The 17,002-nt window shown below is 34.9% G+C and overlaps 1 protein-coding gene across 1 annotated transcript in view; it reads left to right on the forward strand.

Annotated features, from left to right (window-relative positions):
* Positions 1-17,002, forward strand: part of myo5b (myosin VB) — a 72,622-nt gene that overhangs the window by 26,499 nt on the left and 29,121 nt on the right. The window contains exons 4-11 of the mRNA XM_073823991.1: positions 4,868-5,012; positions 7,625-7,781; positions 8,695-8,838; positions 9,302-9,383; positions 10,774-10,881; positions 10,976-11,085; positions 15,123-15,388; positions 15,723-15,804. Of these exons, the coding sequence (XP_073680092.1) occupies positions 4,868-5,012; positions 7,625-7,781; positions 8,695-8,838; positions 9,302-9,383; positions 10,774-10,881; positions 10,976-11,085; positions 15,123-15,388; positions 15,723-15,804 (1,094 nt within the window). The remainder of the gene's footprint in view (positions 1-4,867; positions 5,013-7,624; positions 7,782-8,694; positions 8,839-9,301; positions 9,384-10,773; positions 10,882-10,975; positions 11,086-15,122; positions 15,389-15,722; positions 15,805-17,002) is intronic.

The raw sequence follows: 17,002 nt of genomic DNA on the forward strand, positions 1-17,002 counted from the left end.
CGCCATGTTTGTGTCCGATATGACAACAGACACAGCGCATCTCAATGAGATTTAATAATAAATTGAAATAAGAAATTACTTTTTACTACTACTTCCCACACTGTGTATTTGACTTGATTGTATGTTTAGGACAAAAAGTGTAAATTGTTGTGAACGTAGTCGCTCGATGAAGGCTTTAAGACCTTGAAGAATCCTCTGCCGGCTGGTCACTAACTTACTTCACAGCGAACGGGACTCGCGCTGACGGCACTAATTCCCACAGTCCGCGCTTAGATGTCGGCAAATTAGTTTTGGCGAATGCAAAAAAATGAGATTATTGAGCATAAGCGCAACATCCAGCAAGCCAAGAAAACATAAAATATACCTGAGGGAAGACGTCTTTCATGTCTTGTGTATTCCTAAAACTGGATCTCATTATTGAAGCACAAATTCAAGCACCAAAAGCATGAGATTTCTTTATTTAAAATATGCATTTTTATTCATTCAAGCTATATGGCTGCAATAACATTTTAGTTTAATTTAGTTTATTACACCACTTGTGCAGCCAGTCACAATTCACAATGGTACCATTTACTTGGGACGATGGTTTGTGTGTAACTTGTGTGCCATTTTTGTATGACAAATCATTTTTAGAGTAATTGTACATAAATAGTTTTAGCAAAACAAATATGATTATTTTTGAGAACCCTTTTACATGTATATACTTTACTGCAGGCGTTGCAATGACGAACGCTATGTAGTACAATAGTTTAGCGTTTATTATTTAATTTTCATAATTCACTAAACACCGCATAATCTAAAACACCTTCAACTATAAAACACTCTTGCTCTTAAGCCAAATGAAAACAAATAATTTACGGCATCTGGATGTACTGTAAGTCACTATTCTCTGCATTAGCACTGTTTTGAACTTGCTCTTTGAATGCTTTCTTGTTTACTAAATCTTTGGACTTATGAGTTGATCGGTTCAAAATGATGTAATCGCAAAAAAATGTTTCTTTTCATTTTAAGGCATTATTTTCGTTATAATGTACTGATTCACAATCTTAGTCAATATTTAATTATTATTCCAGTACTCTTATTGTGCCGAAAAAAAAACCCTGCTTTGGAAAGCACCTGCGTGAATGACACCGGTACGCTATATGCATACCGACCCACTTCGAGCACTGCTGAGATCTAATAAAACTGTTGTTAGTTTTTTTTTTTCTGATGACTGTTTTTACAGCTAACTGAACAACATATCCCGGGCATATTGTATACTTGTTGTGAACAGTCTGGGAGTTTTGTTGATCTTCCTCTGGTAGTTGCGGCTGCTGTGACCATAGACTGAAACAGGTAGCGCGGACACAAAAATGGCGGCGATAAACTACAGTGACGTCACATGGAACCTATGGATAGATATCTATGTTTACACCAGTAATTGTGCCTGTGCTATTCACTGTCACACTGCTGCTAAAAAGATTTACCTTGTACACTCTTCAAATTACAGTCCTAAAATGATGACAGAAAATTTACTCACAGTTGCTGTCCTGCAAAACATAACAACAACTGCTTTTCAGATAAAATATGAATGAGCGCGATATAGACGCGTCAGTGGTGGATGAGATATTTCTGTAAATTATCCCGCCAGAAGAATTGCGTGAAAACTTATTACGTCTGTATAATTTTGGAGGCTTTACGAATGCGCAGTAAGGCGAATTTAATGTTTTCCTACGTTTCAGTGTGGATGAGAAACTTTTTTAAAACGCTTGGAAACTCGAGTGTGGACGGAGAGCGTTTTAAAATGAAAACTCAGTTTTCAAATGTATCCGGATTAATGTAAACGTAGCCTTAGTGTAAACCGTTTACTTCAAAACGCAAGCACCTTGTTTGACAGATGCGGCGGCGGCAAGCTAGTCGTTGTAGCTGGTGCGCTGTCATCACTCCTCTTCGTTTGTTTTGTAAATCCAAATTGACTGAGGTTTGGCTGCTTTCTTTTTGACATTCTTATTAGTATCCACAAAGTGTTCCAAGTGTTGAAGTTAAGCTAACATTCAAATACCAACTCAGTGAGAAGTTCAAGTGGTGACGTAAACGTAGTAATTTCAGTGCAGCGCCGCCACGCATGGATGGTCACAGCAGGAGACAGCGGAAAATAGTGTTCGGAAATAGTAATGTAATGAGCGAATAAACACACAACATTGACACATTTTTAATATCATCATTTATTTCAGGAACCTTAATGTACAGAAAATCAAAATCTATATGCGACACAAAAAATGGAAAGTGTTTTAGAGCTCCCCCTAAATGTCTCAAAGTAGGCTTTCAGGGGAGCCCAGGTCCTTTTCAGGGGAGCCGAGCTCCCCTTAGCTCCCCCGTAATTCGAACCCTGCATGGTCACATTGAAAAGGTCACATGTGACGTATGCAGAAGTACTGACCCAGTGTTTACTAAGCGAATGTGCAAAGAAAGTCCACTTTTTACAAAACAAGGTAATACAATAATGTTGAGCGATTTCGAAATTGGAGAAAATGAGATTGAGTTTTTTTGCCCTAGCCTACCTTTCTGAACCGAATTACACAGACGAAGAACTAACTGGTGGTGACTTTTCCAATGTGATTACGGAATGCGTGAAGTCGCAGACACGCACCGCAGAGCTAGTGCAAGATGAGCATTTGTGTGTGTGTTTTTTAGAAAATGACAAATCGTTTTACTAGATAAGACCCTTATTCCTCGGCTGGGATCGTGTAGAGCTTTTTGAAGCTGCACTGAAACTGCAATTTGGACCTTCAACCTGTTGATCCCCATTTTAAGTCCACTATATGGAGAAAAGTTCTGGCATGTTTTCCTCAAAAACCTTAATTTCTTTTCAGCTGAAGAAAGAAATACATAAACATCTTAAAGGACAAGTTCACTTCCAGAACAAAAAAGTGCAGATAACGTACTCATCCCGTGGTCATCCAAGATGTTCATGTCTTTCTTTCTTCAGTCGTAAAGAAATTGTTTTTTTGAGGAAAACCTTTCAGGATTTTTCTCCATATAGTGGACTTCTATGATGCCCTGAGTTTGAACTTGAAAATGCAGTTTAAATGCGGCTTCAAATGATCCCAAATGTGGTTGTGAACGATCCCAGCTGGTCTTAATTAATTATTTACAATTTAATTAATTATTTGTAATTAATTACAATTTATATACTTTATATAACCTTAAACGCTTTCATCTTGTCTTGCACTGCCTGAACTCTGTTTTTTCCTGTTCAAGACAGTTAGGGTATGTCCAAAAACTCCCATCTCATTTTCTCCCTCAATTTCAAAATCATCCTACATTGCTGCTTTACCTTTTTTGCCGGGTCTGCACTTCTGCCGTGATGATTTTGAAATGATTTTTGAAGTTGAGGAAGTAAATAAGATGGGCGTTTTTCAACATACTGTAACAGTCTTGAACTGGAAAAGTTAAAAGATAATAACCGATCATTTCTCAAGATAAGACCCTTCTTTCTCGGCCAGGATTTAGAGCCCTTTAAAGCTGCATTGAAACCACATTTTGGAAGTTCAAACTCGGGGCACCATAGAAGTCTACTATAAGGAGAAAAATCCTAAAATGTTTTCCTCAAAAAACATAATTTCTTTACGACTGAAGAAAAAAAGACATGAACATCTTGGATGACAAATGGATGTAAATTTTTGTTCTGGAGGTGAACTCCTGCTTTAAGTTATCAGGAAATTTAATGATGAATAATGAATCTACTTACAATAGTATTACTAAGTTTCACGTTATTTATCTCTTCCTTGTAGTTACTATCTTGTGAAACAGATTTTGGTTTCTTGAATGGGCTACTCTGGGCTTCTTGCAAATACTCCTCACCAGCTGTAAATGTTGTAATTGCGTATCCAGGGTCAACAGGCTTTACTAGAGAGGAACAAAGGCAGTGTCTCAGTTAGTCAACACTCATTACATTCAGGATTTATATTAGTTACTCTGTCCCAATGACAGCATGCCCTTGTTAATAGGTTGTGGCATTTTAGGATTGCGTTTCATTTGTGGGTGTGTTTATTTCTACGGAAAAATTATTCAGAAGAATAAGACATGTATTACATAATGCATGTTGATGGATGACGTGACCTCTGAGGAAATCTGAAAGACTGTATCTGCGGTTTTATCCACCTTCATCAATTTTTTAATGCGAAAGTAATCTGTTTTCTGGTAATGTGTGAGACTTCCGGTTCATAAGCCGTAGTAGGGAAATAACAAGAAGAATAACGAAGTGCAGTAAACGGTAAAACTGTTTGCACTACAAAATTGTGTCACAATTAAGATAACACATTAAAATAATATGAGACACACCAGTTTGCAATATCAAGCAGCAAAACAACATGCTTTGTACAGCTAAAAATGCAGAGCTGGATGCAGATGAGACCGGAAGCCAGCCATATTAAATTTATCTATGGCTACGCCTGCTCTTACATAAGAAAAAAAAGGTGGATATACACCTAGGCCATGGTCAAACAGTCTCAGAGATATTTAAAACCTAAAGACCGTCCATCTGTTGTTTGTCTTGTTTTATTGTAGGCTCCATCTATTGTGCTTTGTAATGACTGAATGATTCCTATTATTGTCTCTGTCAGGTCACAACAATGCCTGTTGCCTCATGATTCCTCTTTTATGTTTGTTCCTTTTAACTTTCACAGACGTGTGTCTGGTTTGTGTTCACTCATTGAGAATGACACATCATGCATTAACGTCAATTTGCTTGCTGTGACGTCATTCGATGATTAGAGTCTCTTGATACTTGAGCTTATTTATTTGATCAGTATCATCAAGATTTTTTTTTTAATTTAATTTATGCAATAATGTGTATAATCAGTGCTGTGTAAATTTCTCTCCTTAGGGATCGTTCTGGTGGCCATCAACCCATACGAACAGCTTCAGATCTATGGAGAGGAAGTCATCAATGCGTACAGCGGCCAGAACATGGGGGACATGGACCCTCATATATTTGCTGTGGCAGAGGAAGCGTATAAACAGATGGGCAGGTTTGTGCTCATTGTTTTCATAGTCTTACAAGATACCATTCATTCATGGTGCTATAAAACGTTTGCAGCCATTTTAATAGCTTAAAACACACCTCTTCTCTTCAAACCACACCTATAAAACATCTCAGCAAACCTAAAAACATACAGTGGATTTCTAAATGGTTAATTAAATTATTTATTTATTCATTTTTTGAAGACAGTTAATACTTTTAGTCAGCAAGGATGCATTAAATAATTTTTTTTGACAATTTACTCACCATATGTCATCCAAGATGTTCATGTCTTTCTTTCTTTAGACACAAAGAAATTAAGTTTCTTGAGGAAAACATTTTAGGATTTTTCTTCATATAGTGGACTTTAATGGTGGCCAACAGGTTGAAGGTCTAAATTGCAGTTTCAGTGCAGCTTCAAAGAGATGATGATCCCAGATGAGTCTTATCTAGTGAAACAATTGGTTCTTTGGTTAAAAAAGGTAGGTTAGGGCGAAAAACAATTTTCTCCTCCAACTTTTGACATTTGTTGTTTTACCTTGTTTTGTAAAGGTTGTTTGTCTTTTTTTTTTTCTTTCTTTTTTTGCACATTATGTTATGCATGAGGTCAAGCTAGTGCAAGATGAGCATTTGTGATCAAAAAGTATATAAATTTGTATTTTTCTTAGTAAAAGGCAGATCGTTTCGCTTGTTCCTCGGCTGGGATCCTGTAGAGCCCTTTGAAGCTGCATTGAAACTGCAGTTTGGACCTTCAACCTGTTGGCCACTATTGACGTCTACTATTTGGAGAAAAATCCTGGAATATTTTCCTCAAAAACCTTAATTTCATTTCGACTAAAGAAAGAAAGACATGAAAATCTTAAATTTTAAACCTTGATAAAAATGATATTTATAAAGTGACAAAAGCTTACCGTTTAAAATAAATGCTGCTCTTTCGATCTGAGACAGCTCTTTTTTAGTAAAAGCCATTCTGGACTGTTGGAACAAGCATTTCAATTAGAAGTTATTTATTTGTTAAGCTTTGTTGTTTAGTTATAAAGACCTCAAGCTTCACATCAGTGATTTCCACTGGCCGTAAACAGGAAATGACATCATCTGCTTTGAAAGCTGTGAGTAATCTGAAAGTTCAGCTTGACTCTATAATGGATCGAGTGGGCAGATAATCACAGTGCACGCAGCATCATTCTTCGAACCTTTGTATTTACATATGTTTTTTTGGTTGCTTGAAAACAAAAGGCAAAGCCATTTGCACATCAGGTTTAAGCTGGAGTTAAACATCCCACGCCGAGACATCATGACTTACTAATGACTTGTGTAATGCTGAAGTCCTAAATTAAGCTCAGGCGAAGGAGGGAAAGACAAGGCGAGGCTTGCGGTCAGACTATGCATTTGATAGGTTTTACACTTGTCAGTTACACTGAATGGACACATCAATTATTTAAGAGCGTGTTAAAGTGGCTGAGTTTAGGTTTTCCTGAGGTAGCTCTCCTGGGACAAGTGTGCGTCTAGTGCATATAGACCCACCAGCAGCAACTGGTGTGGTTTAGAGTGGAGGATTTGAACTGCATTTGTCCTCTAGTTCAAAGGTAGTTCAGCCAAAAATTAAAATTCTGTCATTAATTACTCTTCTGAATTATTTAATTAGTAAATTTTCAGGGAATTTTGGTCCGGCTTGTTTACTGTAGTAAATTATACAGTTGAGGTCTAAAGTTTACATCCCCCCCTTTCAGAATCTGCAAAATGTTAATTATTTTACCAAAATAAGAGAAATCATACAAAATGCATGTTATTGTTTGTTCATTACTGACCTGAATAAGAAATTTCACATAAACAATGTTTACATATAGTCCACAAGAGAAATGAACCTCCAGAAGGAAAAACGATGCATTAAGAGCCAGGGGGTGTAAACTTTTGAACAAAATGAAGGTTTTTCCTTCTGAAGCATCAGTGAGAGTTTAAACCTTCTATAAAAGTTGCATACAAATCTCTCAGTTGTCCTCAGTTTGAAAAGAGGAGTCTTAAAAGCATACAGTCATTGTTGGAAAGGATTTAAATACACAAACATTATGGAAAACTAAAGAATTTGTGGGACCTAAAGGATTTTTCTGAAGAACAGCGGGCAGTTTAACTGTTCAATACAAACAAGGGACTCATGAACAACTATCACTTAACACTTAAAAAGCTGTGGAGCATTCAGGTAACAACATACTTTTATGAATCAAGGGGATGTAAACATTTGAACAGGGTCTTTTTTATAAATTCAACTATTTTCTCTTGTGGACTATAAATATATTTTAGTTGAAATACCTTATTCAGGTCAGTACTAAATAAACAGTAGCATGCATTTTCTATGATCCCTCTTATTTTGGTAAAATAATTAACATTTTGCAGATTCTGAAAGGGGGATGTAAACTTTGGACCTCAACTGTATCATACAAAATGCAGTACATATGTAAAATGAATATGTTGCATAGATCTCTCAATTCTGTAAACAATGTGTTAGTTAAATGTGCTTTATCTCATCAGTGGATTTACAATGGATGTTCTTTATCATGCATATCATCTTAGATGTTCATAGGCACCCTGTTTTCATCACATGTAAACCTGAACTTTCTTCTGCAGAGATGAAAAGAACCAGTCGATAATCGTGAGTGGTGAGTCTGGAGCCGGTAAAACAGTTTCCGCAAAGTACGCCATGCGCTTCTTCGCCACAGTGGGAGGTTCAGCGAATGACACCAATGTCGAAGAGAAAGTACTGGCCTCCAGCCCTATTATGGAGGTATGTTATGACATGAGTAGGTCACTAAATGATGTTAATCAGAACCACCTGATGAAAATTCTGTCATTAATTACTCTTCCTCATGTCGTTCCAAACCAGTAAGACCTTCGTTCATCTTCATAACACAAATTAAGATACTTTTGATGAAATCTGAGAGTGTGGTAGTTGCGTTGCTGTCTGTGAAGAGATAGAAAGCTCTCGGATTTCATCAAAAATATCTTAATTTGTGTTCTGAAGATGAACAAACCACATGAGGGTGAGTAATTAATGACAGAATTTTCATTTTTGGATGAACTAACCCTTTAACTTGCTTCACGGACACATTACCAGAATGGTTTGTGTTCAGTCTAATAAACTTAGTACTTCCATCGTGTGCAGCAGCTATAAAGGTGCCCTCACTTCAGTCATCACTCTGTCTCATCGCAGCATTGCCACACTTGAGCTGCGATATTAAACTCAAGAATCGGCAGGCCTGTTTGAACAGATAAGAGTGAAGCAGGCACTTCTGCCCTTCAGGAAGATAATCTGAGTGCCAATGAGAGTGGCCAAATCTCACAGTCAATTTAGAGATATCATTACTGCAGAAATGAGCATTGGTGATAGAAAGGCCTCTTAGGATGCAAACCTAGAGATAGACCATCCCAATACTACAGGTGACTCACAACATCCCAGCTCAGGGAAACAAATAATCCAAAATCACGGTAATTACTCATTCAACATGATGCCACAAACAGGATTGTAGGTTTACGCCTCCTCAAACATTTTGTAACCTCTTTTGTGAAATTCTCTCTCCACCCTTCTTATGTTTCATTGTGCATCAATCATAGTAATTTGATAACGTCCTTTTTCAGATTAAACCAACCCAAAGAGTGACTCAACCATGACAAATAACTTTTTTTTTCCTTCTGTGCAGGCCATTGGAAATGCAAAAACCACTCGCAATGACAACAGCAGTCGCTTCGGGAAATACATTCAGATCGGCTTCGATAAGAGATATCACATCATTGGTGCCAACATGCGAACGTATCTCCTTGAGAAGTCCAGAGTAGTATTTCAGGTCCGTCTCATGTAGGAAGAGTGAAAATTCTGTCATTAATTACTCACCCTGTCGTTCCAAAACCATAAGACTTTCGTCATCTTCAGAACACAAATTAAGAGATTTTTGATGAAATCTGAGAGCTATCTAACCCTCCATAGACAGCAATGCAACGACCACATTTACCAAATTAAGGTTGAACCACTAATGCCACATGGACTATTTTAACAATGTCTTTACTACCTTTCTGGGCATTGAACGTGTCAGTTGCGTTGCTGTCTATTTAGGGGGTCAGGAAGCTCTTGGATTTCATCAAAAATATCTTAATTATTCGGAAGATGAACGAAGGTCTTACAGGTTTGGAATGACATGAGGCCGAGTAATTAATGACAGAATTTTCATTTTTGGGTGAACTAAACCTTTAAGATTCTATCATATCCCCTTGTGCTTTTTTCATGTGCTGAAAAACAATTTAATTTTGCAGGCTGAGGATGAGAGGAACTATCACATCTTCTACCAGCTCTGTGCTTCATCCTCTCTGCCAGAGTTTAAAGATTTTACCTTGAGTAAGTGGCCCAATGAACTCAGTGACTGGTTGTGGTTACTTGTGCTTGTATTTCTGAAAGTGTTGCCTTTGTCAAGAGCTGGGTCATATTACGGTATATTCTCTTTGAAGGCAGAAATGTCTCACTAATCGCTCATAAAATGTGGTCCTCATGACACAAGATGATAAAAGAAATGTCTGAGAGACATAAAATTAACTATAGAATATTATATTTTACAGTTTTTAACGTTTTTGAAGAAGTCTCTTCTGCTCACCAAGCCTGCATTTATTTGATCTAAAGTACAGCAAAAACAGTAAAATTTTGAAATATTTTCTTTGAGCTATTTTCTGTTTGAATATATTTTAAAATGCAATTTATTCCTGTGATTTCATAGCTACATTTTCAGCATCATTACTCCAGTCTTCAGTGTCACATGACCTTTCAAAATTACAAATCACAATCAAATATGCTTATTTGCTGTTCAAGAGACATTATTGTTATTTTATTTATTTATTTATTTTTTAAGTTGAGTACATTTTTTTTCAGGATTTTTTGATTAATAGAAAGATCCAAAAATCAGCATTTATCTGAAATAATTATTCATAAAATGGTAATAATTTATTACTTTTGTAATATTATACACTATACCATTCAAAAGCTTAGAGTCAGTATAATTTATTTTATTCATTTTTCTGGAAAAATATATAGAAATTAATACTTTTTAGTTATTTATTTATTTATTCAGTAAGGATCCTATAAATTGATCAAAATTGATGATAAAGGCATTTATAATGTTTTATGTTTCAGATAAATGCTGTTCTTCTGAACTTTCTATTCATCAAAGAAACCTGAAAAAAATTCTACTCAGCTGTTTTCAACAAAATAATAATAATAAATGTTATTGAGCAGCAAATCAGAATATTAGAATGATTTCAGAAGGATCATGTGAGTGGAGTAATGATGCTAAAAAATCAAATAGTAAATATATTTCAACATTACACTGTTTTTGCTGTACTTTAAATCAAAAAATGCAGGCTTGGTGAGCAAAAGAGACTTAAAACCTTAAAAATCTTACTGTTCAAAAACTTTTGACTGGTAGTGTAGGTGTTTTCTAATTTTAATATATTTTATATATATTTTATTTTCACGATTCATTACTCCAGTCTTCAGTGTCGCATGATCCTTCAAAAATTATTCTAATATGCTGAAAAAAAAAACATAATTTATGAGTGTTAAAAACAGTTATGCTGCTTAATATTTTAGTGGAAACATTCATGTTTTTTTCAGGATCTATTGATGAATAGAAAGTTAAAATTGAAGTCTTTTCTAACTATATAAATAACTTTAATGACACTTTTGATCAATTTAATGCATCCTGTTAAATTGAACTTTTTTTCACCCCTCCATTTAGCCAGCGCAGAGGACTTTACCTACACGTCTCTTGGTGAGAACATTTTTATTGAAGGAGTAAACGACGCTGAGGATCTTGTGAAGACAAGAGAGGCTCTTACAATGCTTGGTGAGAACTACAACAATAAACATGACTTTGCAACAAGCCATACTGAGTGTCAAGCATAAATATATTTATCATGGTGACATTATGTGTTGTGCAGGTGTGAAAGAGATCCATCAAATGAGCATCTTTAAGATAATTGCCTCCATCTTGCACCTGGGAAACGTGGGGATTGTGTCGGAGAGAGATGGAGAATCCTGCCATATCAACGTAAGTGCACAACAAAAAGTTTGTCTCCCTGTATGTTATTTATTTTAGCACATTAGCATTAAACTCCTGACTATCATTCACTTGCCTATAGGGATGGGTACCGAAACCCGGTACTTTATTGGTCCCGGTGCCAAATTATAAAAGGCCGAAGTATCGATAAGCTCTGACGTTAACGGTTCTGCTGTCGGTACTGGAGAAATAATTAAAAAAAAGTCCTATTTATTATTGCTAAATAAACATTACCTAGCATATTTTACCTGACCGGCCTTTTGTAATTTGCGATAATATTCGTTATTCGCCTGCACTGCCGTTATTTGCTATCTCACGCACGAAATGTAGTCTGTTCCTCAGTACACAGAGCTCGCGCGTAATGTTTTTGGCGGCCGGTTTTAATTTTAGTTTTAGTCTAGTCTTTGTGTGAAGCTGTCATTTTAGTTTTTATTAGTTTTAGTCACGTTCATACTCTTTTTAGTCTAGTCAAGTTTTAGTCAACTAAAAGTCTGAGCATTTTAGTCTTATTTTAGTCAGAATTACCCATGACTATTTTCGTCTAGTTTTAGTCGACGAAAACTGATTACATTTAGTCTAGTTTTAGTCAATAAAAATTGTATTTTAGTCGCTTTTTAGTAATGCAATTTTATTTAACCCAGTCAATATAGTATAAGTACCTAGTAGTATAGACGAAACCAAAGTTTTCATTTAGCCAAACCCATTTCAAACAAGGTTATCTTATTATATTATTGTTACCTTATAGGCTCAAGAATACATCCATTCCAGACATGGAAGATGCTCTAATTTGAATTTACAACAAAATCAAATAACACGAACCCCTTGCGCAGGTTTCAAATGTCATTCACTTTTTAAGAATAAATCATAACGAATAAATATGTACATGTGTAGTTTTGTGCATGTTCATTTTGTAGTAATGCCCGCTTCACGAGCACTTCTAATTAATAATAATATTAGTCAGCTTAACAATATTTTTAATTTACTTTCATCTATGCCAACACGAATCATGCTTATATTTTTATAAGTTTATTTACAGATTAATTCATTTATACCTTGTGTAAGTAAAATATTTCTTATGGTTTTCGTAGCACAAATTGATCTATTTTATGCAACTGTCCAAAAATCGCTTGGGCATCTGGAACGCAAAAGAAACTTTTTTCACCTTTGACCACAAGATGTCATTAGTGTACAACGTGTTGAAAAGCTTTGAATAATGAACCTTTTTACGATAGAGTTGAGGGGAACGCTTCGAAGAAATGTTGTTTCTTCTTTTTCTCCCAAAGACGAACCCCAGCTGTTTGTAGTCGTCTTCTCTAGATAATGCCGTGAGTGGGGCTTGAGAAATTGACTTCACCTGCGGTTTAGGCTAGAAGGGATACAGCTCTGGCTACTGGGCATGCGCACATCAATCTAACGTTATAACATTTCGTTTCGTCTCGTTTTCGTCAACAAAAATGAAGAGACATTTTAGCATAGTTTTTATTTTGTAAACCACATTTAGTCTCGTTTTTATTCGTCAACGATATTGCATTAAACATTTAAATTATATTCATCGTCACATGACCAGCATTTTCGTTTAGTCTCATCTCATATTCGTCACGTGATAAAGGTTTGTTGACGATGATATTTAGTCATAATTTTCGTTGACGAAAGCAACACTACTCCTGGCACACAACACGAGAGAGCTTGCGCTTATGGAGTGACAATGGCGGAGAGCGTCAAACGATCCAAAGTATGGTTACACTTCACCTGTGTGAACACGGACAATGCTCGTTGCAACAAGTGCAACAACATTTTTGGTTGTAAAGGCGGAAACACAAGCAATTTATCAAAACATCTAGCCAAAGTGCATTATGTGCAGAAATGCAAAGTATTTGACTGCCTAGCTTCTAAGTTACTTCATCATCCGTCTCCTCAGGTATGCATGCTATGTTAAAATAACGACATAAACAAAACCCCATAAACCATGGACTATATATATATATATATATCCATTATCATTATCACATAAAAAAGTTTAAATCCATTGGCTGGTGCCATGCAAAATAATTAAAGGTTTATAGGCCTATGGTAAAAGTATAGGGTAACACTTTACAATAAGGTTCATTAGTTAAACATTAGTTAATGTATTAACTAACATGAACTAACCATGAGCAATACATTTGTTACTGTATTTACTAATCTTTATTAACATTAGTTAACGGAAATACAGTTGTTCATTGTTTGTTCATGTTAGTTCACACTGCATTAACTAATGTTAACAAAATTTTAATAATGTATTAGTAAATGTTGAAATTAACATTAACACAGATTAATACATGCTGTATAAGTGCAGTTCATTATTAGTTCATGTTAACTAATGTGGTTAACTAATGTTAACTAATGAACCTTATTGTAAAGTGTTACCAAGTATGGTAGTATCTGTGGGTTTTTTTATGGCATTTTAATTACAATTTGTTTAACCAAAATTTTTACTACAAATACCATAAAGTGTAGCAAACCCTTTGTTAATTTGTGGTTACCATAGTTTAACTATAGTAACCATGGTTTTTGGTTTTTAGTGTAAACATGGTTAATTTTGGTAAGGGCCATATTGTTGCTAGCCATAGCTCCCTCTAAACTTGTTATAAAACAATGTGAATATTTGTCTGCTAAGTTCCAACTCTTTACAACAGTTATGTAATTTTGTTAATTTTGCAGCAAACTGACTGGTATTGATAATATTTGCAAGCAGTTTAATGCTTAACTAAGTAAACAAAGACAGACCTAAATAGTCTATTTACAAGTGTATCTGACCTGTAAATGATGTCCTGAACAGGACAGTTTTGCCTCTCTGCTCCACCTGGGCGCTCAGTCTATTCTCGAGTCTTGCATTCTTTTGGCGGACGCGCGGATGGCCGGAGCGAGCGTGCGCGAGGCGAATTGCATTTTCAGTCAAGACGAACCCGTTTTATTATTGAATGGCGAATTGGGAAAAATCACTTTAGTACATTCGGCAGGCAACAGAAACTACAATATATATGAAAATAAAATATAAATAAAAAAAATGGCAGCGGGCCAAATTGGCTGCTAGGCCACCGAATTCTCCCGGTTCTCCCGATGGCCAGTCTGCCCCTGAAAGGAACCTTTTCTTGCGTTTAAGCTCTGAAACTTTAAGACGCGGGGGTTACCTGGAGAAGCAGCATCTGCCATTTTTAGACTTGGCAGACTCTGCTTAGAAGACCCGCCCTCCTCACTGGACAGTTAAAAAAACTAATCAAACTAACGATGACATCAAGTATTACCCAATCAAAAGTAGGAAAGGAGGCATCTTCATAAAATGCGTGTGGGATGATTTGCATGAGACGCTGCTTTAAAAAATGATTAAAAAATACGGGACAAAACCCGTCCCGTATTGATTCAAAACGGGACGCGCAGTTTCATTCTCAAATACGGGACGATTCTGTATTTTAAGGGACGGGTGGCAACCCTAGCAGTAGCCTAAATAAATATTAAACATTAAAATGCCTTTGTAGTCAAGTCAAGTCAAGTCACCTTTATTTATATAGCGCCTTTTACAATACAGATTGTGTCAAAGCAACTGCACAGTAGTAGTAGTGCTGTAGTACTGTAGTACTGCTTTTACAAATAGATAAATAATAATAAACTATGCTCAGAAATTATAGAGCAGAGCTTAACTAAAAATTAATTTGTAGTTAAATCATTGTATATTCATTTACAAGAAAATTGTGTTTATTTGTTTTACAATCATTGGTGTTGTTTGTGTAACAGATATTTGCTCAAACATTGGTGTTTGCTAAGCTACAGATAATTTTTTTACATTTTACATTACAAAATAAAGTGCTGTTATTTCTGTTCTCAATTTGTTTTAGTTTTTTAATTTAAAACACAACAAAAAGTACCGATAAGAGTACCGTTAAAGTAGCGAATCGATAAGTGGTATCGATAGAAGTAGTAATACCGTTAAAACCTTAACGATACCCATCCCTACTTGCCTAAACAATTACAATCTCTTTTTGCACCTGCAGAGGGACGACACTCATTTGCATCACTTCTGTCGGCTGCTGGGTATAGAGCAGGAGCAGATGGAGCACTGGCTATGTCGCAGGAAGCTGGTGACCACCTCCGAGACCTATGTGAAGAACATGTCATATGCCCAGGCAACCAACGCCAGAGACGCCCTGTCCAAACACATTTACGCCCATCTCTTTGACTGGATCGTGGAGCACATCAATAAGGCCTTGCAGACCTCCACCAAACAGCACTCCTTCATTGGTGTGCTGGATATCTACGGGTAATGTGATTAACCTGTGATTATGAGAGGGCATGCGTGTAAACATTTAGAGACTTAGCTCCTTTAGGGTCTTCTGTACAGTAGAGTAATATGTCTTGTTTTGACCTTCCCTTAGCAGAAACCTCATTGAGTTTTTAGAGTCAGCAATTGCCTGTAAGGCTTTCTGACCATGGGACTAATTATTTCCTCCAAGAGGGGAACTTATTGATCAGCATTAGAGTAAATAAGCAGAGAAGTGCCAAGCTGTGCGATGCAGAGAGAAATGTGGAAGGTGTTGAGTTTGTTTTCAGGGAAATCGGATCGATTTTGTTAACATGTCTTCGCCTCCCAACAGATTCGAAACGTTCGAGATAAACAGCTTTGAGCAGTTCTGTATTAACTACGCCAATGAGAAACTACAGCAACAGTTCAACTCGGTCAGTAATAGATTTTCAATACATCCATATGTTTAGTGTCTTTGGGGTCACTTATTTATATCTATTTATATCTTAAATGTCTTAATCTATTGGATGAAATATACTTAAAATATTTTAATTATAATACAATATATTTTCAGTTTTTTAAGGTTAAGTCACATTCATTTTATTTAATAATACTATGGTTTTGATTTTAATACTACTTTTATTACTACTACTAATATTATTCATTTTTATTATTAAATATTAATAATAAATTTTAAATATTGACAATTGAACGATGATTTTTAACAGAGAATCTCATTTTAATTTAATTTTATTTTATTTTAATATTAAATGTTTTCATTTATATATTTGTAAATATCATTCTTTAAAAATACTAATAATATTTTTAAATATTGAAAAAAATGTAAAGATTTTTCACAACGGATATCTGAACAGAGCGTCACATTTTTATTTGTCTCAGTTCTTTTAATAATACATATTTTTCATTTATGTATTTAAATATTTAATAATACTAATAACATTGGCACAGATAGCCTTGAGGGCTACAATATATAAACGATATATAAATATTATTGTTTAAAAATACTAATAACACTAGTAATAATAATAATATTTTTTAAATATTGAACAATAATTTAAAGATTTTTCACCACAGAACTCTGAACAGTGTTACATTTTTATTTTAATTTGTCTCTGTTTTTTAATAATGTTTTTCATTTATATATTTTTAATATTATTGTTTAATAATACTAATAACACTAATAACAATGATGATAATAATATTTTCAATAATTTAAAGATTTTTCACAACAGAACTTTGAACAGATTATCTTAATTTGTCTGTTATAATTAGTGTGTTGTAATAATATTTTCCATTTTAATCATTTTCAGTATTATTGTTTAATAATAATAACACTAATAATAATAATCATAATATTTTAATAATTTAAAGGTTTTTCACAACATAACTGAACAGAGCATATCATTTTTATTATAGTTTGTCTGTTTTATTTTAATAAAAATGTTTTTAATTTGAATAGTTTTCAATATTATTGTTTAATAATAATAATAATCATAATATTTTTCAAACATTGAACAATTTTTCACAACAGAACTCTCAACAGAGCATCTAATTTTTATTTTATTAAGTGTTTTTAATGTTTTTTTTATTTGAATATTAATTAATAATTAT

Source organism: Garra rufa, chromosome 19 (assembly GCF_049309525.1).
Source record: "Garra rufa chromosome 19, GarRuf1.0, whole genome shotgun sequence".
Lineage (NCBI taxonomy): Eukaryota > Metazoa > Chordata > Actinopteri > Cypriniformes > Cyprinidae > Garra > Garra rufa.